At 40.8% G+C, this 22,561-nt stretch overlaps 1 protein-coding gene across 3 annotated transcripts in view; it reads right to left on the reverse strand.

Annotated features, from left to right (window-relative positions):
• Positions 1–22,561, reverse strand: part of masp1 (MBL associated serine protease 1) — an 84,418-nt gene that overhangs the window by 12,152 nt on the left and 49,705 nt on the right. For 2 of the 3 annotated variants that reach the window (XM_014213412.3, XM_014213411.3), the window contains 2 exons: positions 6,529–6,607; positions 2,758–2,895 (listed from right to left, as the gene is read on the reverse strand). In XM_014213412.3, coding sequence (XP_014068887.1) covers positions 2,758–2,895; positions 6,529–6,607 — 217 coding nt within the window. Of the gene's footprint in view, positions 1–2,757; positions 2,896–4,340; positions 4,612–6,528; positions 6,608–22,561 lie in introns of those variants that run through there. The other variant, XM_045724299.1, reaches the window with a different exon arrangement.

Here is a 22,561-nt window from a genome sequence, read left to right on the forward strand (position 1 = left end):
TTTAGTGCAAATCCAACCTAACTACATAATGTAGTTAGTGAAATGTCTGGAAGCGGATGTTAGGCTCCTTAGTTTAAAACATACACACAACTACTACTACCACCAAGTTTAATGACAGATACTTTTCTCCCAGAAGGTCTCAGTGGCACTTGGAGTTGCCACTGTGACAATGAATATGGTTTGACTAATGTGTTTAAATTGTAAAGAAAGAATAGTTAGGCTATAAGAAATACATTTTATTCAATGGGGCAAGGAAAAGCAGAGATGACACAAAATACTTTTCATTTCACCCATACAACAATATAGCCTATTATTGAAATACAGTATGTTCACAAACTCATAAACAATAGTATTTTACATGTTCCAAATTACATGTTATATAGTCATACAGTTTAAGGGGGCATGAGGACAAGGTGAAGGTGCTTTGTACTCAAATGGCAGAACAGAATCATTTAGATTGACCAAAGCACAGCATATTACAACCATCTTGTATAATTGAGGGATGTCCCTTTTCATATCTGGAAAAGGAAAAAGTAGTAAACTGCTGCAGCATTGCTCATCTTCACAGTGGGAATCAAGTCGATGGGTGTCTTGATAGAGGTCAGCTGGTGAACCTACAGTACAAATGAAAAGCACACCTGATGTTAGAATATACTGTTAATTCATTAGGTAATCTATATTTATTTTTTTACCTTTATTTAACTAGGCAAGTCAGTTAAGAACAAATTCTTATTTTCAATGACAGCCTAGGAACAGTGGGTTAACTGCCTTGTTCAGGGGCAGAATGACAGATTTGTACCTTGTCAGCTCGGGGATTCAAACTTGCAACCTTACAGTTACTAGTCCAAACGCTCTATCCACTAGGCTACCCTGCCGCCCCATCAGGGCTCTTGATTGTTTGGTTGTGTTTAATTCATTCAGGTGTTTTAGTGTTATATAAAGATTAAATCTATTGCTGGAACAACCAATAGTCAACACAGCAGGTTGTCGTACCCCATTGAGGCCTTTTTCCTATGACTGTAATGTCCATACATTTCCCCTCTTATGAATAAAGTTCTCAACAAATTATCATTGGGTCAGTACCACTGGAGTCTTTTTAGACAATAATATCCTCTTCTAGGCTATTTGGACATCATATTGTAGAATTTGTTTCTCCCCTTTTCATGGTCATGGCTAGAAGGATCCAGCTTTTATCAAATGAACATCAAATTTGACTTTTTGTAGCAGGTTAGTAGAAATTACACAGCAGGTTAAGATAATTAGGTTAAGGTTAGGAAAAGGTTCAGCTGAAATGCTAAAAGAAATATACTTTTAACATTAATTTGACACAAGCTGGATCTCTTCTAGCCATGACCCCTTCTCATAAACCTAGATTGCATGGTTGCATCTAAGAAAAGGTTGTTTTATTGTTCTGTCAGCAGAGTAGGCCTAGGCTATCGTCATCTTAAAAAAGATTCTGCTCATGTCTCCAGTCATATAAAGTGTAGTAGAATTTCATTAAATGTTTATCAAAGGCCACATTTTTCCCATGCAAAGGAAAGAAACCGGTAAGCCTTTTCCACTACACACTCATTAAAATCCTAAATTATGACTATTCAATCTACTCATCACATTAGGAATAGTAGGCTTACAGTCTGCAAATGCGATGATACATGTATACAATCCTTCGTTATAAAGCTGCATTTTTATGGTAAAAAAAAATGCTTCCTGAAATACTTGAAACTCACTCGCCGCCTATGTAAGAGACATGGTAATAGCTAGACTACAAGCTATATAGCTAGCTAATGTTGGCTAATTTAGTCTTGTTCTTAACGCCTGTTTAGCATAACAGCTAAAAAAAAACAAAAAAAACAATCATACTTACCAGTGGGTTCAGATCTTCACAGGCAAAAAGGTTTCTTTGCTTTTCTGACAGTTCTTGAGACTTATTTAGTTGGTGTTTCATGATTGCAGGTCATCTGTAAAAAAAAAAAATAATAATCCTGTTGTCTTTCCTGCGTTGTTAGAGCAGCCAATTACTGCACAGAAATTGACCATGATGATGAATGAATTTATTTTAGGCACTGTTATCATGCAGCATGGGGTAGCCACTCGGCTGTAGTTGTCGAAATAATTGATGCGGTGGGCTTCCAACATGGCCATCAGGATGTGTCATACATCAACTGGCAACCCTCTATGTTGACCTTTAGATTATTGGTCAGCAGGCTACAGTGAAATGCATGAGCTTTCATTTAATAGTAGCCTATAGGCCTAATATACGAATATTGAAGCGGCTCAGGTGTAGCCTAATCCAATGGTTTAAAACTAGGTAGGTCTATCGATTGTACATACATATGAAAGTAATGTCAATATGTTGCCCGATCTAGCTATCATATAATTTGGTGCATTTTACATTTTGGTGCATCTTGGTGCATAGCAAATTTTTTAGGGCATTTATATTTAACAATTACGTTTTCAGCGGTCACAGAGCGACAGAAACATCTTCATTCTATGTTTAGCGGAAATCTAACGACGCACTTTGCTGTTCTAAGAGTGCTCTGAGGCAGGCGTTATAGTACGAGCGTTTAAGTGCAACGTTAATAGACGATTTTGGGAAGCGGCTCGGAAATTTTAAAGATTACCTTATGAAGGTTATATCGATGAACTTAGCCTTAAGATGCTTTTTGGAAACCGGGCCATGGCTCTTATAGGGACCAGAGTTTTTCCTGGTTAGGTTGCATGGTCAAGAAAACTTTGAGCCCTAAGATGGGAACATACTGTTGATCTTGGGGTGAATCTGGTACATGGACTCCCTGCAGGTGTACTGGATTATAGAACCGAACAGGGTGCTGTTGCCAGAGCTCTCGAAGATGACGTCACCCATGGCAACCTCCCCAGGAGTCCCACAATCCACCACTGAGAGAGGAAGGAGAGGAAAAAGAGTATTAGCAAGTACTGTATGGTTTGAAGAAATGGATCGACAACTGGACAAGGGTTAAAGAGGAAACATGGGACATGAGCAGCACAAACATGTCATTAGATGGGCGGATATAATTTATTCTCCATGTACTTGATAATATGAATGATTTTTTTAATGACTTCAGGGTTCGCCACTGTTTCTTTTTTTTTTAACACAATCAGTCCCACCGCTACGTCGGCGCGATTTGGACTTCTAACCCCAAATCTAAAAAGAAACTCTGTAGAGTCCGAAATGGTTTGTGCTACAAACTATTAATGAAAAGCAGACTCTCACGAACATTCACATGTAACTTTTAACAAGAAACACCTGTTAATTGAAATGCATTCCAGGTGACTACCTCATGAAGCTGGTTGAGATAATGCCAACAGTGTGCAAAGCTGTCATCAGGGGAAAGGGTGGCTACTTTGAAGAATCTCAAATATATTTGGATTTGTTTAACACTTTTTGGTTACTACATGATTCCATGTGTGTAATTTCATAGTTTTGATGTCTTCACTATTCTTCTACAATGTAGAAAATAGTAAAAATAAAGAAAAACACTTGAATGATTAGATGTGTCCTAACCTTTGACTGGTACTGTAAATTCATTTTTATTAGGTTTTTGCTTTGACTGACCTATTTTAGTCAATAAAACTCATGAATGTAACTGTATATGTAAAAATGTGTTTGTGTTCTACTTGGTTATCATGAAAATAAAATGGTAAAACACTTTGTGAGGCTAAATATAATGGCTGGAAATGCAGATAAATGAAAAGCGCCAAGGTTTTTGCATTTCTGAACACCTGTAACTGACATTTCCTTCTTCCAATTTTGACATGGTGGTGCAGCCAGTCCACAAGGTGACACAGCGCCTTTCTTAGATTCTTTGGGGAAAACCCGGACTATTACAGACTACTGAATGGATGGGAGTCTGATGATCACCAATAAAATGACTGATAGAAGAGAGATGAGCCAATGGGAGAAAGCATATTTTAGTGGCACTGTACCTCTCGTCATGTGCTCATGACGCTAAAGAATTCAGTCCACCATAGAGGTTGCAGATTCTCCATAATGCTAAATATAGCATGCTTCTCTTTCTGCTCTGAGATTCTATGTTCTAGGCTGTGGTTATTCAATTCAATTTGTATTGGGCTCCCGAGTGGCACACCAGTCTAAGGCACTGCATCTCAGTGCAAGAGGCATCACTACAGTCCCTGGTTCAAATCCAGGCTGTATCACATCTGGCTGTGATTGGGAGTCCCATAGGGCGGCGCACAATTAGCCCAGTGTTGGCCGGGGTAGGCTGTCATTGTATATAAGAATTTGTTCTTAACCGACTTGCCTAGTTAACTAAATAAATACAAATAAAGTATTACAGTGAAACAAACACAAACACACTGAATAAGAAAGATTCCAGAGTTTATTGCACTGTGTGATGTCACACTCCAGAGTCAACAGTACAGTGTGATAAGGGGAAAAGATTCCTTATGACTTCCTACAATTGCTCTTCTCTCCTTGCCAATGCTATAACCTTGTAATCTAGAGAAGCACTGAACTTAAAGACACCAAGTCTGTATAGGGATACTGGTTAGACATCACTGCATGGCTTTAGTACAGTATCTGATTTCTTAGAATGCTGGGCAGAGATCGACTGCTCCTCCGAGATTCCATTTCTGGATGGTGGTGGATGAGAGTAGGGAAAGAGGGAGAGAGAGAATATGGAGGGAGGGAAAGAGGAGACAGAGTACTGTACAATGCAAATACAGTATCTCACAAAAGTGAGTACACCCCTCACATTTTTGTAAATAGTTGAGTATATCGTTTCATGTGACAACACTGAAGAAATGATACTTTGCTACAATGCAAAGTAGTGAGTGTACAGCTTGTATAACAGTGTAAATTTGCTGTCCCCTCAAAATAACACAACACACAGCCATTAATGACTAAACCGCTGGCAACAAAAGTGAGTACACCCCTAAGTGAAAATGTCCAAATTGGGCCCAATTAGCCATTTTCCCTCCCCGGTGTCATGTGACTCGTTAGTGTTACAAGGTCTCAGGTGTGAATGGGGAGCAGGTGTGTTAAATTTGGTGTCATCGGTCTCACACTCCCTCATACTGACTGGTCACTGGAAGTTCAACATGGCACCTCATGGCAAAGAACTCTCTGAGGATCTGAAAAAAACAATTGTTGCTCTACATAAAGATGGCCTGGGCTATAAGAAGATTGCCAAGAACCTGAAACTGAGCTGCAGCACGGTGGCCAAGACCATACAGTGGTTTAACAGGACAGGTTCCACTCAGAACAGGCCTCACCATGGTCGACCAAAGAAGTTGAGTGCACGTGCTCAGCGTCATATCCAGAGGTTGTCTTTGGGAAATAGACGTATGAGTGCTGCCAGCATTGCTGCAGAGGTTGAAGGGGTGGGGGGTCAGCCTGTCAGTGCTCAGACCATACGCCGCACACTGCATCAAATGGGTCTGCATGGCTGTCGTCCCAGAAGGAAGCCTCTTCTAAAGATGATGCACAAGAAAGCCCGCAAACGGTTTGCTGAAGACAGGCAGACTAAGGACATGGATTACTGGAACCATGTCCTGTGGTCTGATGAGACCAAGATAAACTTATTTGGTTCAGATGGTGTCAAGCATGTGTGGCGGCAACCAGGTGAGGAGTACAAAGACAAGTGTGTGTTGCCTACAGTCAAGCATGGTGGTGGGAGTGTCATGGTCTGGGGCTGCATGAGTGCTGCCGGCACTGGGGAGCTACAGTTCATTGAGGGAAGCATGAATGCCAACATGTACTGTGACATACTGAAGCAGAGCATGATCTCCTCCCTTCGGAGACTGGGCCGCAGGGCAGTATTCCAACATGATAACAACACCAAACACACCTCCAAGACGACCACTGCCTTGCTAAAGAAGCTGAGGGTAAAGGTGATGGACTGGCCAAGCATGTCTCCAGACCTAAACCCTATTGAGCATCTGTGGGGCATCCTCAAACGGAAGGTGGAGGAGTGCAAGGTCTCTAACATCCACCAGCTCCATGATGTCGTCATGGAGGAGTGGAAGAGGACTCCAGTGGCAACCTGTGAAGCTCTGGTGAACTCCATGCCCAAGAGGGTTAAGGCAGTGCTGGAAAATGATGGTGGCCACACAAAATATTGACACTTTGGGCCCAATTTGGATATTTTCACTTAGGAGTGTACTCACTTTTGTTGCCAGCGGTTTAGACATTAATGGCTGTGTGTTGTGTTATTTTGAGGGGACAGCAAATTTACACTGTTATACAAGCTGTACACTCACTACTTTACATTGTAGCAAAGTATCATTTCTTCAGTGTTGTCACATGAAAAGATATACTCAAATATTTACAAAAATGTGAGGGGTGTACTCACTTTTGTGAGATACTGTATATACACAGAGGCAGAATACAATGAAAGGACCAGGTAGTTCCTATGTGATATAGAGGCCTCATTAAACATCACATTAATATGACACTCGGATTGAAATCCAATCTGCACTGAACCAAATTCAATGCCATACAACACACAAACACATGCGGGCATGCACGCACACATTATCACTTCTTACTTTCACAAATTGGGACAAAACTGCTCCATGAGCCATCTTTCTGACACTCGATCTGAAAGTGCTCCAGTTCCTCTCCATCCTTTCAGAAAGAGAGAGAGAAAAGAGAGAGAGGAAACATACAATTGATCAACAAAATGTAGCATTTTTCAAACAGCATTTTCCTGCATCACTATGCATAATTCTATGTAAAAAAAAAAAAAGTTTATATATATATATATATATATATATATACACACACACACACACACACACCTTTTTTTCTGCATATCTAAGCATATCTCTTGAGCTGTCTGTGTCCTCCTGACTGGTGGTTATTTTTTTTTAAGAAACGAAATACGCATCTACTAAAATCTGGGTAAAATACTGAAAGGAATGTCTTATTCAGTACATACAGTGGGGGAAAAAAGTATTTGATCCCCTGTTGATTTTGTACATTTGCCCACTTAAAGAAATTATCAGTCTATAATTTTAATGGTAGGTTTATTTGAACAGTGAGAGACAGAATAACAACAAAAAAATCCAGAAAAACGCATGTCAAAAATGTTATAAAATGATTTGCATTTTAATGAGGGAAATAAGTATTTGACCCCTCTGCAAGACATGACTTAGTACTTGGTGGCAAAACCCTTGTTGGCAATCACAGAGGTCAGACGTTTCTTGTAGTTGGCCACCAGGTTTGCACACATCTCAGGAGGGATTTTGTCCCACTCCTCTTTGCAGATCTTCTCCAAGTCATAAAGGTTTCGAGGCTGACGTTTGGCAACTCGAACCTTCGGCTCCCTCCACAGATTTTCTATGGGATTAAGGTCTGGGGACTGGCTAGGCCACTCCAGGACCTTAATGTGCTTCTTCTTGAGCCACTCCTTTGTTGCCTTGGCCGTGTGTTTTGGGTCATTGTCATGCTGGAATACCCATCCACGACCCATTTTCAATGCCTTGGCTGAGGGAAGGAGGTTCTCACCCAAGATTTGACGGTAGATGGCCATCATGTACCGTCAAATCATCTCTTTGATGCGGTGAAGTCGTCCATCATCCCTTTGATGCGGTGAAGTTGTCCTGTCCCCTTAGCAGAAAAACACCCCCAAAGCATAATGTTTCCACCTCCATGTTTGACGGTGGAGATGGTGTTCTTGGGGTCATAGGCAGCATTCCTCCTCCTCCAAACACAGCGAGTTGAGTTGATGCCAAAGAGCTCCATTTTGGTCTCATCTGACCACAACACTTTCACCAGTTGTCCTCTGAATCATTCAGATGTTCATTGGCAAACTTCAGACGGGCATGTATATGCATTCTTGAGCAGGGGGACCTTGCGGGCGCTGCAGGATTTCAGTCCTTCACGGCGTAGTGTGTTACCAATTGTTTTCTTGGTGACTATGGTCCCAGCTGCGTTGAGATCATTGACAAGATCCTCCCGTATAGTTCTGGGCTGATTCCTCACCGTTCTCATGATCATTGCAACCCCACGAGGTGAGATCTTGCATGGAGCCCCAGGCCGAGGGATATTGACAGTTCTTTTGTGTTTCTTCCATTTGCTAATAATCGCACCAAATGTTGTCACCTTCTCACCAAGCTGCTTGGCGATGGTCTTGTAGCCCATTCCAGCCTTGTGTAGGTCTACAATCTTGTCCCTGACATCCTTGGAGAGCTCTTTGGTCTTGGCCATGGTGGAGAGTTTGGAATCTGATTGATTGATTGCTTCTGTGGACAGGTGTCTTTTTTACAGGTAACAAGCTGCGGTTAGGAGCACTTCCTTTAAGAGTGTGCTACTAATCTCAGCTCGTTACCTGTATAAAAGACACCTGGGAGCCAGAAATCCTTCTGATTGAGAGGGGGTCAAATACTTATTTCCCTCATTAAAATGCAAATCAATTTATAACATTTTTGACATGCGTTTTTCTGGATATTTTTGTTGTTATTCTGTCTCTCACTGTTCAAATAAACCTACCATTAAAATTATAGACTGATCCTTTCTTTATCAGTGGGCAAACGTACAAAATCAGCAGGGGATCAAATACTTTTTCCCCCCACTGTAAGTTATTGCTTGATTTCTAAAGTCTACCAACCTTGTCAGCAGCCATGCCAGCTAAGATAGTTAGACAAGCTTGCTACTCTAACTTGATTGATAGCCTGAATGGCTTCTTGGTACCTAGTTATGAGCTGGGAACCTATCTGGGCTAGCTAAAGCCGACTTGCTAAAATTGCTAAGTTGCTAGTAGTATTACATAAGTCAAATCTGAGGGGGCCCCTGTGCACACCTCTGGTCATGGGGTCGATTCCTACTGGAGCCACCCATACGAAAATGTATGCAAGCATGACTGTAAATCGCTTTGGTAAAAGTGTCTGCTAAGTGGCATACATATACAGTTGGGTACAAAAATAATTATCACCCTTGATAAAGATGAGAAAAAAAGAATGTACAAAATAAATACAAATACTGAGCTATATTAAATGTTCAAAAAAGAAATGTGGGAATTTGTATTATTTATACTAATACAATTGCTCAGAGAAGGAGACACGTATTAAAAAACATCCATAAAAAAGGCACCCATATTTTCAATACTCCGCCACCTTCACCATGTGAGGACAACGGCACTGAGCCTTTTTCCTAAAAGGTTTTATGAGATTGGAGAACACATTGGGAGGGATCTTAGACAATTCCTCCATACAGAATACTTCCAGATCCTTGATATTCTTCGGCATGCGCTTATGAACTGTCCTCTTTAATTCAAACCCCAGGTTTTCAATGGGGTTGATGTCCGGAGACAGCCCAAAGGCTGGCAGATAGCGATATTGAGTAATTTCATCTAAACCTCCAAAGGGAATGTGTGCAATAGGATATCATAACCGCAATCGATAAAAGACAGTACTGTGCAGCCGTCTTCATCAACCTGGGCAAGGCTTTCGACTCTGTCAATCACTGTATTCTTATCGGCAGACTCAACAGCCTTGGTTTCTCAAATGACTGCCTCGCCTGGTTCACCAACTACTTCTCAGAGTTCAGTGTGTCAAATCGGAGGGCAGTTGTCAGGACCTCTAGCAGTCTCTATGGGGGTGCCACAGGGTTCAATTCTCGGGCCGACTCTTTTCTCTGTAAATATCAATGATGTCGCTCTTTTTGCTGGTGATTCTTTGATCCACCTCTACGCAGACGACATCATTCTGTGTACACCTGGCCCTTCTTTGGACACTGTTAACAAACCTCCAAACGAGCTTCAATACCATACAACACTCCTTCCGTGGCCTCCAACTGCTCTTAAATGCTAGTAAAACTAAATGCATGCTCTTCAACCGATCGCTGCCCGCACCCGCCCGACCAGCTAGAATCACTACTATGGACGGTTCTGACTTAGAATATGTGGACAACTACAAATACCTTGGTGTCTGGTTAGACTGTAAACTCTGACTATCCTACCAATCCTTGACCTGTATGATCTCGTTGGCTGGCCCTCGCTTCATATTTGTCGCCAAACCCACTGGCTCCAGGTCATCTATAAGTCTTTGCTAGGTAAAGCTCCACCTTATCTCAGCTCACTGGTCACCATAGCAACAGCCACCCATAGCACGCGCTCCAGCAGGTATCTTTCACTGGTCATCCCCAAAGCCAACACCTACTTTGGCCGCCTTTCCTTCCAGTTCTCTGCTGCCAATGACTGGAACGAATTGCAAAAATCGCTGAAGTTGGAGACTTATATCTCCCTCACTAACTTTAAGCATCAGCTGTTAGCGCAGCTTACCGATCGCTGCAGCTGTACACAGCCCATCTGTAAATAGCCCATCCAATCAACTACCTACCTCATCCCATATTTGTTTTTCTGCTCTTTTGCACACCAGTATTTCTACTTGCACATCTATCACTCCAGTGTTAATTGTTAAATTGTAATTATTTTGCCACTATGGCCTATTTATTGCCTTACCTCCTTACTTAATTTGCACACAGTGTATACAGATTTTTCTACTGTGTTATTGACTGTACGTTTGTTTATCCCATGTGTAACTCTGTTGTTGTTTTTGTCACACTGCTTTGCTTTATCTTGGCCAGGTCACAGTTGTAAATGAGAACTTGTTCTCAACTGGCCTACCTGGTTAAATAAAGGTTAAATAAAAAATAAATAAATACACTCATATCCAAGGACCGGTTTGTACATAAAACATTCTCCATTCAGACTGCAAAGGCTATAGTTTCCTCCTTAACCTGATTTAAAGGCAAGAAGGCCAGTGTGTTGCATACCGTGTTCAGTCAATCAGGTTTTCACCCCTGGTCTGATAAAAGTTGTCCTTACTGAACAATTTTTAATGAGATGTATTGGATTTGTTGGCATGAACTCATTAACAGAACATTATTCATAGTTTCACAGAAAGTGAAATTATAAAGTAGAATTCATATATTCTTTCACTCCAGATGCAATTAATGTAATGATTATTTGAACAGGTCTCTCTCTCTCTCTCTTTCTCAACTATGCAAGGATAATAAACAGAGAGTAGCAGCAGCGTAAAAATGGGGGTGGGGTGGGGACAATGCAAAGAGTCCAGGTAGCCATTTGATTAGTTGTTCAGGAGTCTTATGGCTTGGGGTTAGAAGCTGTTAAGAAACCTTTTAGACTTGTGCTCCCGTTACTGTTTGCCGTGCGGTAGCAGAGAGAACAGTCTATGACTAGGGCGGCTGGAGTCTTTGGCAAATTGGTATAGAGTTTCTGGACAGCAGGAAGCTTGGCCCCAGTGATGTACTGGGCCGTACGCACTACCCTCTGTAGTGCTTTGCCGTCGGAGGCCGAGTAGTTGCCATACCAGGCGGTGATGCTCTCGATGGATTGCATCATCTGTGGATCTGTTGGTGCGGTTGAAAATTGGAGTGGGTCTAGGGTTTCTGGGATAATGGTGTTGATGTGAGCCATGACCAGCCTTTCAAAGCACTTCATGGCTACAGACGTGAGTGTTACGGGTCAGTAGTCATTTAGGCAGGTTACCTTGGTGTTCTGTAAAAAATTGTAAACTTAATCAATATGTGGATGACACTACTATTTTTAAACGTCAAATCCATATCAATCCAAAATGACAAAGTATTTATATGCGGGAACATGTTCACTCATTAGATGGTTCTCCAATCGAACATGTAGTTCATCTGAAACATTATTATGAGAGATTAAAAACATGTATTTAGTTTTGCCAGTATTAAGAAAAAGTTTTAAATCTGTAAGGGATTCCTGTATAGCTATAAAATCTAACTGTAGTTTTGACAAAGCCAGATCAACAGTCGGGGTAATAGCATGTATAACAGTATCATACGCATATAAACTCAGCAAAAAAAGAAACATCCCTTGATCAGGATAATGTCAGTGAGTATAAAAGACCTGAAATAGCAGGCGAAACCCTGAGGACAAACCATAATTTTTAATTTTTTTTAATCAGCATACCACTGATTTCAATGCCTGGCACTTTTATAATAGGGCGAAATCATCCCCGATTGCAGTTCCTAGGGCTTCCACTAGATGTCAAGTCTTTAGAAAGAGTTTCAGGCTGGTTTTTGTAAAAATGAGGGAGAAGTTGTAGTTTTTCTAGTGGCTCCCATTTTGGCTGTAGTGTTTCCAAGCGCATGGCCGAGAGAGCACGTTCTTTTTGTTTATCTCCGGTAAAGACAATAACGATTCTCCGTCTTAAATTTTATTGTTTATTTGCATATTAGGGTACCTAAGGATTGATTATAAACGTTGATTGATTTGTTTGGATAAGTTTATTGGTAACGTTTGGGATTCATTTTGTATGCATTTTGAAGGAAGGAAACTGAGTGGATTATTGACTGAAGCGCGCCAGCTAAACTGAGTTTTTATGGATATAAAGAAGGAATTTAACAAACAAAGGGATCATTTGTAACGTAACTGGGACATTTTGGAGTGCCAACAGAAGAAGATGTTCAAAGGTAAGGCATATATTATATCGCTATTTCTGACTTTCGTGTCGCAACTCCCTGGTTGAAAATGATTTGTTATGCATTTGTGTGCTGGACGCTGTCCTCAGATAATCGCAAGGATTGCTTTCGAAGTAAAGCCTTTTTGAAATCTGACACCTTTGCTGGATTAACAACAAGTTAAGCTGTATTTTGATGTATTGCACTTGTGATTTCATGAAAGTTTAATATTTATAGTAATTTAATTTGAATTTCGCGCTCTGCCATTTCACCGGCTGTTGGCCAGGTGGGACGCTAATGTCCCACCTATCCCAAAGAAGTTTGAAGACACTAACAGCTTACAGACAGTAGGCAATTAACTTCAGAGTTATGAAAATTTAGGACACTCAAGAGGCCTTTCTACTGACTCTGAAAAACACCAAAAGAAAGATGCCCAGGTTCCCTGCTCATCTGCGTGAACGTGCCTTCGGCATGCTGCAAGGAGGCATGGGGACTGCAGATGTGGCCAGGGCAATGAATTGCAATGTTGTAACTGTGAGACACCTAAGACAGGATGGACAGCTGATCGATCGTCCTCGCAGTGGCAGACCACGTGTAACAACACCTGCACAGAATCGGTACATCCGAACATCACACCTGCGGGACAGGTACAGGATGTCAACAACAACTGCCCGAGATACACCAGGAACACACAATCCCTCCATCAGTGCTCAGACTGTCCGCAATAGGCTGAGAGGGCTTGTTAGCCTGTTGTAAGGCAGGTCCTCACCAGACATCACTGGCAACAACGCTGCCTATGGGCACAAACCCACCGTCGCTGGACCAGACAGGACTGGCAAAAAGTGCTCTTCACTGACGAGTCGTGGTTTTTGTCTCACCAGGGGTGATGGTCGGATTCGCGTTTATTGTCGAAGGAATGAGCATTACACCGAGGCCTGTATTCTGGAGCAGGATCGATTTGGAGGTGGAGGGTCCGTCATGGTCTGGGGCGATGTGTCACAGCATTATCGGACTGAGCTTGTTGTCATTGCAGGCAATCTCAACGCTGTGCGTTACAGGGAAGACATCCTCCTCCCTCATGTGGTACCCTTCCTGCAGGCTCATCCTGACATGACCCTCCAGCATGACAATGCCACCATCCATAATGCTTGTTCTGTGCGTGATTTCCTGCAAGACAGGAATGTTAGTGTTCTGCCAGCGAAGAGCCCAGATCTCAATCCCATTGAGCACGTCTGGGACCTGTTGGATCAGAGGGTGAGGGTTAGGGCCATTCCGCCCAGAAATGTCCAGGAACTTTCTGGTGCCTTGGTGGAAGAGTGGGGTAACATCTCACAGGAAGAACTGGCAAGTCTGGTGCAGTCCATGAGGAGGAGATGCACTGCAGTACTTAATGCAGCTGGTGGCCCCACTAGATACTGACTTACTTTTGATTTTGATCCCCCTTTGTTCAGGGACACATTACTCAATTTCTGTTCGTCACATGTCTGTGGAACTTGTTCAGTTTATGTCTCAGTTGTTGAATCTTGTTATGTTCATACAAGTATTTACACATGTTAAGTTTGCTGAAAATAAACACAGTTGACAGTGAGAGGACGTTTCTTTTTTTGCTGAGTTTAGATGAAGTTTACAATTATTTTTTTTACAGATTGACCAATGGTGTTTATATAAATAGTGAAGAGAACAAGTCCCAAAATCGAACACTGTGGTACACCTTTATGTACTTCAAGAAATTCAGACCTAACCCCATCAATCACGATGGCCTGAGTTCTGTAACTAACTGTAACGAAAGACGTTGGGAGACTAGAAGCATGTACAGGGTGTAGATTTAATAATAAATAGGCATGAAACAAAACAAGAACAGCGTCTGGACAGGAGAAACAGTATCAATGCTGACTCTGGAATGAGCGTAACGATGGTGGCAGGTGTGCGTAATGAGGGAACTGGTGTCCTCAAGCGCGGGAGAGGGGGAGCGGGAGCAGACGTGACACTAAGATAATCATGAAACTACAAACAGGCATCAGTGCTCAGGCCTATCGAGGACAACTTATTCTATTAAATAGCATGATCAACAGTATCAAAAGCTATAGACAGGTTCACAAACAAAGCAGCACATTTCATTTTAGTGTCTAAAGCATTGAGAAGATCATTAAGACCTAAAGAGTTTGCTGTAATAGTGCTATGCTAAGGCCTAAAACCTGATTGGTTTACATTCTAAATACATTTCTCAGACAATTAAAGAGCAAAGTTGTACATTCACCAAGGATTCAAAAATCTTAGCAAGACAAGGAAGCCTAGAAATGGGGCGATAATTATTACGATCAATACTATCCCTGCCCTTATGGAGTGACAGCACAGTGCTTATTTTCATACTTTTGAAATATTTCCTGATAACATTGTTAAAAACAAAATATGCGTTATTGAGCCAACATTGATGGGCACTACACACTTAAGCAGACCGGGATCCAATTGCTTACCCCCTGTGGACTTCTTGCTGTCTATTGCTAGCAAAGCATCCAGTGCTTCTTTTTCTGTCAATAATGTGATAGAAATTGTTATGTTTGTGATTTTTTAATAACCAATTTCTGTGTTATATCCATATGCTTTTCTAATAACCAATTTCTGTGTTCATGCAAATGACTGATTGAACGAATCCTCACTATCAGTATCTGCAATTTGGCAGTACGCCCAGAACCTTGTTTTGAGAAAGGGATATCTCAGTTTCAAGGTCTCAGCTTAGAGAGAAGAAGCCTTGTGAGGTATTGGTCTGTCACATGCATGACCCTGTATTGGTTGGTCACATGAATGAAGCAAATGTTAATGATGAATTAATTATGAATGACGAATAAGCTAAATCCTGGAAATATAACTTGTCTGTATATAAGAGAACTAACGGGACTGCCCGGGGAATTGCTCCTGATCGACATGTGTACTTGGTGCATTGAGTTGGTTGGAACCTCTCCAGCATGCTGATAATAAAGAATGATACATTTAAAATTGACTTCGAATGTCCCTATGTAGAATTTCCACAACAATAGTCTTAAAGAAAAGCTTTGACTATGATTTCTCTGATCATTCAGCAGGTTTCCCCTATCAGCATCCAGCCCAATATCATTGTGAATAGGCTGAAATAAAATGGTGATTAAATGCATCAATGATGGCTTTTTTCCACGTAATGAGACCAGTGTCTGAATTAATTTGTTGTGGCAGAGAGGAGGAAGTCAATCAGTTTTCCAGAATTTAGCCGGGTTCCCTTTACAATCCGAAAGAGCGGTTACATAATAATCAGTTTTAGCCTTTCTGATTTGTGACTCACAACCTGGATTTTGGTCTTATGTAGCAAAATGTGAAGTGGTTTTTGACATTGGATAAAAGTAGAGACTCAGAGAAACAATGGGAAAGTAATTCTGCTTTGAAAGTTGATCACCTTGTAAACTCACTTTTGAGAAATTCGCCTTTGAATGTTTTGCTATCAAGTGAAGAGATCTTCTTTGTCTACACCCATTCAGCGTTGTTCACACCCTCTTACGCTTTAGCCCCACCCATCTAGTTTCGCTCTCGGAGCGCACACTTGATGCTCTGGCCGATGATTTGTTTACCTCTGGACAACATGAAAATAGCCTAACCAGCTCTGCTGGCAACAATTTCATTATGCTTTTTGCAGACGTTTACTGACACCAGCCATATTCAACGGGTGTTGTACACAAGTCATGTAACATTAGCTAACGAGCCAGCCAGCTAACGTTAGATAGTTAAACAACAATGAACAAAGTGCCAACAATGCCTAACACTAGGCTCTAACTAGAAAAGCAAACAGCTCTGGGAAATGAATAATAACGTCCGCTAGGGAGCCAGCCAGCTAAAGTTAGCTAGCTAGCTAACAGTACACATTAGCTTAAGACATATAGCTAGCTAGTTAAACAACAATGAACAAAGTGGCAACAATGCCACAGTGCTGGGACCTAACCAACTAGGTCCAATGTTAGCTAGCTAACAATAGACTAACTAGAAAATATAACGGGTCTTGGAAACAAATAATAACATCAGCGAGGGAGCCAGCCAGCTAACGTTAGCTAGCTAGCTAACAGTACACTTTAGCTTGAAATGAAACCACTTTGTCAAAATTAGAAACATGTAATATTTGAAAATGTAGCTAGCTAACACTAGACTATCTTACCTGCATACATCAACATGCATCATGGACATGTTTCCCTATCAGGAATGCCATACCACAGTTGCCCTTAGTTTGAAGATGTAATCCAGAGACAGGTGTTTTCTCCATCTCTTTAGCTATCATACTCTAATTTCACTGATTTCAAAACGTGATCCTCCAGAAAATGGAGCAACACTTATGCAGCTCCACTACACAATAAATGTTTTTTAAAGTCGGGTTCGACAGGATTACCAACACAGACTGACGAGCTCAAATAGACAGACTCCTTCAATATGGCAGACCAGTCCAAACTCCTCTCTCGGCATGTCCAGCCCGCTCATTATCTCAGCCAATCATGGCTAGTGGGAAGGTTGCTCACTTATTCTGTGGCTTAACCAACAAGGCTCGTAATTTAACAATTGTATTCGTAATTACAGCTGGCATACATGTTTGTTATTAAGGCACATGAAATTTCACATGTTCGAGAAGGCATTTCTGCCAAAAAATGATTCCTTAGTTGCTTAAAAGCTTTCTAGTCTGGGCCTAAGCCTGTTTTCCTGGCTTTGACCCAAACATCATCTCTTTCATGAATGACTTCTGATAATTCCGGACTGTACCAGGCATTCGATCTACCTTTAACTCTTAATTTTTGGACGGGAGCATGACTATCCATGATTTTCCACAGTAGTAATGATATGTTCATAAAATTATGCAATCTGAATATCAATAAAACAAATTGGATCTGAATGCTCCCACTAATCACCCTATTTATCTCGCTCTATGCTTGAGGACACCTTGCCTGATCACTCCTGGCTCTGCCTGTCCCCAAATGGTCATGCTGCCTATCCCATGCTGTGGACTACCTGGCGTGCCCTGAACTGATCCTTGAGTACTATGCTCCTTACCACCACACCCACATACCTTGACTTCCTACAATTTTAAAAGCCATTTGACCTTACAGACTTGAAGTGTTTGCAGATAAGGTTGACTTACAAGATTTGTTCAAATAAATCCTTTCAATATGGGAACATTTTGGAAGGGCCAAAGTATACTGGACTTGGTGAGGAAATTGTTATATTGTGATGCTGATGATGGTTTTTGATATTATATAGTATATGAAAGGTTTTTATTTTAACAAATCTTTGGGCTAATCCAGAGACTGAGGTGGCCGTTGCAAAATCTTGACGTTGTGGTCAATTAACCATTTCTTTTTGGATTTCGATGTGTGTTGGGGCTATTGTTTTACAAGAAGATCCACTTGGGGCCAAGTTTCAGCATCCTGGCAGAGGTAACCAGGTATTTGGCTAAAATGTCTTGGTACTTCGTGAAGTTCCTGATTCCGTTTACCTTAACAATGGCCCTAGGACCAGTGGAAGCTAAATATCCCCATGACATAAAAGATGCACCACCATATTTTACAGTAGAAGTATGAGGTTATTTTCTGCATATGCAGCTTTCTCTTGACACCAAACCCACCACTGGCATGTGTCGCCAAATACATGTATTTTCATGTCATCTGATCATAGCACTGGTTCCAATTGAAGTGCCAATGGCATTTAGCAAACTCCTGGTGTTTACATTTGTTGGTTGCTCTCAATAAAGTATTTTTTTTCTTTCTGGCAACCCTTACAAAGAGCCTATTGGCATGGAGGGGGTGTCGAATTGTACATTTAGAGACTTGGTGACCTGAAGATGCGACCAAATTCTGTAAATCTCAACAGTGACCCTTGGACTTTTCTTTGCCTCCTGAACGATCTTCCTCACTGTGCGTGGGGACAAGAAACGCATGCGTCAAATACCAGGAAGATGAGGTGTGTGTGACCCGAGATAGAGATAGCCTGGAAGAGTTATGAACAATGCCTTATTGTCTCATCTTCCTGGCATCTGGGAAACTAAGCCGGGGGGTAAAACACCATCCTGTGTAGATAACCAAGGTGGCTTATGGGAAATGGAACCAGTCTAACTAAACATTTTCGGGTCCTATATAATATCAGTTTTTTAATTTTCAGTTAGGCTGCTCAGCTCAACAGGCAAGACTGTGACCAATGACCAAGTCTCTCTCAGTACTGAATTTCCACGACACACATCCGGCCGTGATTGAGAGTCCCATAGGTCGGCGCACAATTGGCCCAGCGTCATCTGGGTTTGGCCCGGGGTAGGCCGTCATTGTAAATAAGAATGTGTTCTTAACCTTTATTTAACTAGGCAAGTCAGCTAAGTAAAAATATATTAAATAAATTAGACAGGGCCTGCAACTGCCTATTGAACGTATTTTGTTTGAGTTGTAGACTCCATGTGACTTTAAAAATCACAAAGAACTTAGGTTGATGCATCTGAACATGAGGACCTTACTTCCTAGACTAGATAACATCAAGATCTGGTTTATGCAGATGAATCCGGACATTGAATGAAACTTGGATCTCTGGGGACATTCTGGACTGATATTAATATTGATGGTTATAATGTGTTCAGAACTGACAGACGGGGTAGAGTTGGTGGAGTGGCCCTTCTTATAAAACATTATTTATCTGTCTTATTACTGAAATCCATTTCCTTTGCCAAAATAGTTGATCTACTATCTTTAAGTCTTTGTCTGGGGAACAATGTATCCATAACTGTTACAGGGATCTACCGTCCTCCCTCAGCTAACCTTTGTGCAACAGAGGAGTTAACTAGTTTGTCGTCTTCTTTTACTAAATCCGAGTTATTATCCTTGGTGACCGCTTTTTGACACCTCACACCTGGTCGTTAATGTTATGCAGCAAAGGACTGTCAGACTCTCTAGTATGAACCAAAGGAATGTCTTTGTTCAGACTTTTGCCAGCCAAAAACTCTAACGTCCAAAAAGTTAACTTTGGAACAATATTTCTAACATCTGAATGTGGGAAATGGTCAGTGACTAGATGTAGAAATATCATGTCATATTGTTTTTCATTTTGTGAGGTCATTAGAAAGGTTAGAAAGGAAATATTGTAATTTGAAAAGGATTTATACTACAGGTATGAAGTCTCCATCCAATACGTTGTGTAGACAATGTGAAAAATGATGAAGACATTTGTGTTAATATGGGAATGTGATTTTAGGAGCCATAAGAGAAAATGCAAAAGATATGATTAGCCTTTTTGAAATCGGACAGTGTGGTTAGATTAACGAGAGTCTTGTCTTTAAAATGGTGTAAAATAGTCATATGTTTGAAAAATTGAAGTTTTAGCATTTTTGAGGTTTTTGAATAACGCGCCACGGGATTACACTGGCTGTTACGTAGGTGGGACGATTTGGTGACACCTACCCTAGAGAGGTTAATCTAACAACACTGTCCGATTTCAAAAAGGCTTTACAACGAAAGCAAAACATTAGATTATGTCAGCAGAGTACCCAGCCAGAAATAATCAGACACCCATTTTTCAAGCTAGCATATAATGTCACAAAAACCCAAACCACAGCTAAATGCAGCACTAACCTTTGATGATCTTCATCAGATGACACTTCTAGGACATTATGTTATACAATACATGCATGTTTTGTTCAATCAAGTTCATATTTATATCAAAAACCAGCTTTTTACATTAGCATGTGACATTCAGAACTAGCATACCCCCCGCAAACTTCCGGTGAATTTACTAAATTACTCACGATAAACGTTCATTTTAAGAATTATAGATACAGAACTCCTCTATGCACTCGCTATGTCCGATTTTAAAATAGCTTTTTGGTGAAAGCACATTTTGCAATATTCTAAGTAGATAGCCCGGCATCACAGGGCTAGCTATTTAGACACCCACCAAGTTTAGCCCTCACCAAAGTCAGATTTACGATAAGAAAAATGTTATTACCTTTGCTGTTCTTCGTCAGAATGCACTCCCAGGACTTCTACTTCTACAATAACAAATGTTGGTTTGGTTCAAAATAATCCATAGTTATGTTCAAATATCCTCTGTTTTGTTCGTGCGTTCAAGACACTATCCGAAGTGTAAAGAAGGGTGACGCGCACGATGCGTTTCGTGACAAAAAAATTCTAAATATTCCATTACCATACTTCGAAGCATGTCAACCGCTGTTTAAAATCAATTTTTATGCCATTTTTCTCGTAAAAAAGCGAGTTTACGTTCAAAGAGAGAGAAAATAAAAACATGGGATCCCCTTGTGCACGAGCCTCAGTCTGATGGTCCTCTGATTGGCCACTTACCAAAGGCGCTAATGTGTTTCAGCCTGGGGCTGGAATTACATCATTCAGCTTTTTCCCGGGTTCTGAGAGCCTATGGGAGCCGTAGGAAGTGTCGCGCTACAGCAAATATCCTACATTTTCAATAAACAGAGCCAAGAAGCCCAAGGAATGGTCAGAGAGGGCACTTCCTGTACAGAATCTTCTCAGGTTTTTGTCTGCCATATGAGTTCTGTTATACTCACAGACACCATTCAAACAGTTTTAGAAACTTTAGGGTGTTTTCTATCCAAAGCCAATAATTATATGCATATTCTAGTTTCTGGGCAGTAGTAATAACCAGATTAAATCGGGTACATTTTTTATCCGGCCGTGTAAATACTGCCCCTAGCCCTAACAGGTTAAATAGTTAGAAGAACTTAATCTCAACACGAGGTGAAGAAAATGAATTTACCAGACCACTGCCAGGCTGTAGTTGCGTGTATAAAGTGGTTTGGAACTTTGACCATCTACCCGAGGAAGAGGAGAAGAAAACTCCCCTCAGACAATCACTGGTACAGCTAAGTAGCTGTTCTTAGAAAACAGCCCATTGGAGACCGGACAACGAAGAAGAAGGACATTGTGACCTCTGGTGGACAATCAGAGCATGTACAAGTGGCCCACAGGAAAGGCTCACCAAACCAACATTCTTCCAGAGGGGGGCTAGTTCCGACAGAAAAACGGCGAACGGCATTCACACCTAAATACATTCATTACATTTTCCAAACGTGTATCCACAATAAATGTCCCTTTCTCTCACTTTTTTCCCCACCCCATCTCCATATGTGTAACAAGCTGTCATATCTTGTCAGTCCACTAGGGCCTTTGTCTCATGCAAGTGTATTCTGTGTTATTATTTAGTTAGTTCGTAAATAAATAATTAAACCAATGTGTGTAGGACTGAATGATGAGCAAAGCTGGGGTTCTTGCAGATCCAAGAAGATTACAACTGTTCAGAATGAGATTGATGAGGTAATGATTAATAAGTGACTTATTGATATAACTTATACATCTTCTAGAGTTTAATTCGGGAGATGGTAACTCGTTTAACAACTTCTTCCGTGGTGCCCCAAATCCTAATGAGTTAATTGTTACATGATTTATTTAATCGAAGTAACAATTAAACATAGTTAGTTGATTAAATAAATAAATAACAGTCATCAGATTAATGAAACACTTTTCTTTTAGGCTATTTACAGAAAAACAAGTCCTGGATGCTTTGCTAGCAGCAGACAACAAGAAATATACAGGGGCCGACCAACTGGATCCTGGTCTGCTTAAGTGTGCAGCACCCCATCATTGTTGGCTCAATAACCCATTTTTTTATATTTAACATTGGACATCAGGAAATATTCCAAAAGTATGGTAAATCAGCAGTGTTGGAAAAAGTACTAAATTGTCATACTTGAGTAAAAGTAAAGATAGCTGAACAGAAAAGGACTCAAGTAAAAGTGAAAGTTACCCAGTAAAATACTACTTATGATAAAGTCTAAACGTATCTGGTTTTAAATGTACTTAAGTACAGTGGCAGAAAAGCTACTAAAGTGTCATGCTTGAGTAAAAGTACAAAGTAAATGCTGTACATCAAATTCATCAAACTATTTTCATATTATTTTTAATTACGGACAGAAAGGGCACACCAACACTCAGACATAATTTACAAACACAGTAGTTGTGTTTTGTGAGTCTGCCAGAGGCAGTAGGGATGACAAAGCTTTATATTGAATGTAACGAGTTATTTTGTGTGTCAGGGAAAATGTAATGAGTAAAAAGTACATAC

The sequence above is a fragment of the Salmo salar genome, chromosome 09 (genome assembly GCF_965601325.2).
Source record: "Salmo salar chromosome 09, fSalSal1, whole genome shotgun sequence".
NCBI lineage: Eukaryota > Metazoa > Chordata > Actinopteri > Salmoniformes > Salmonidae > Salmo > Salmo salar.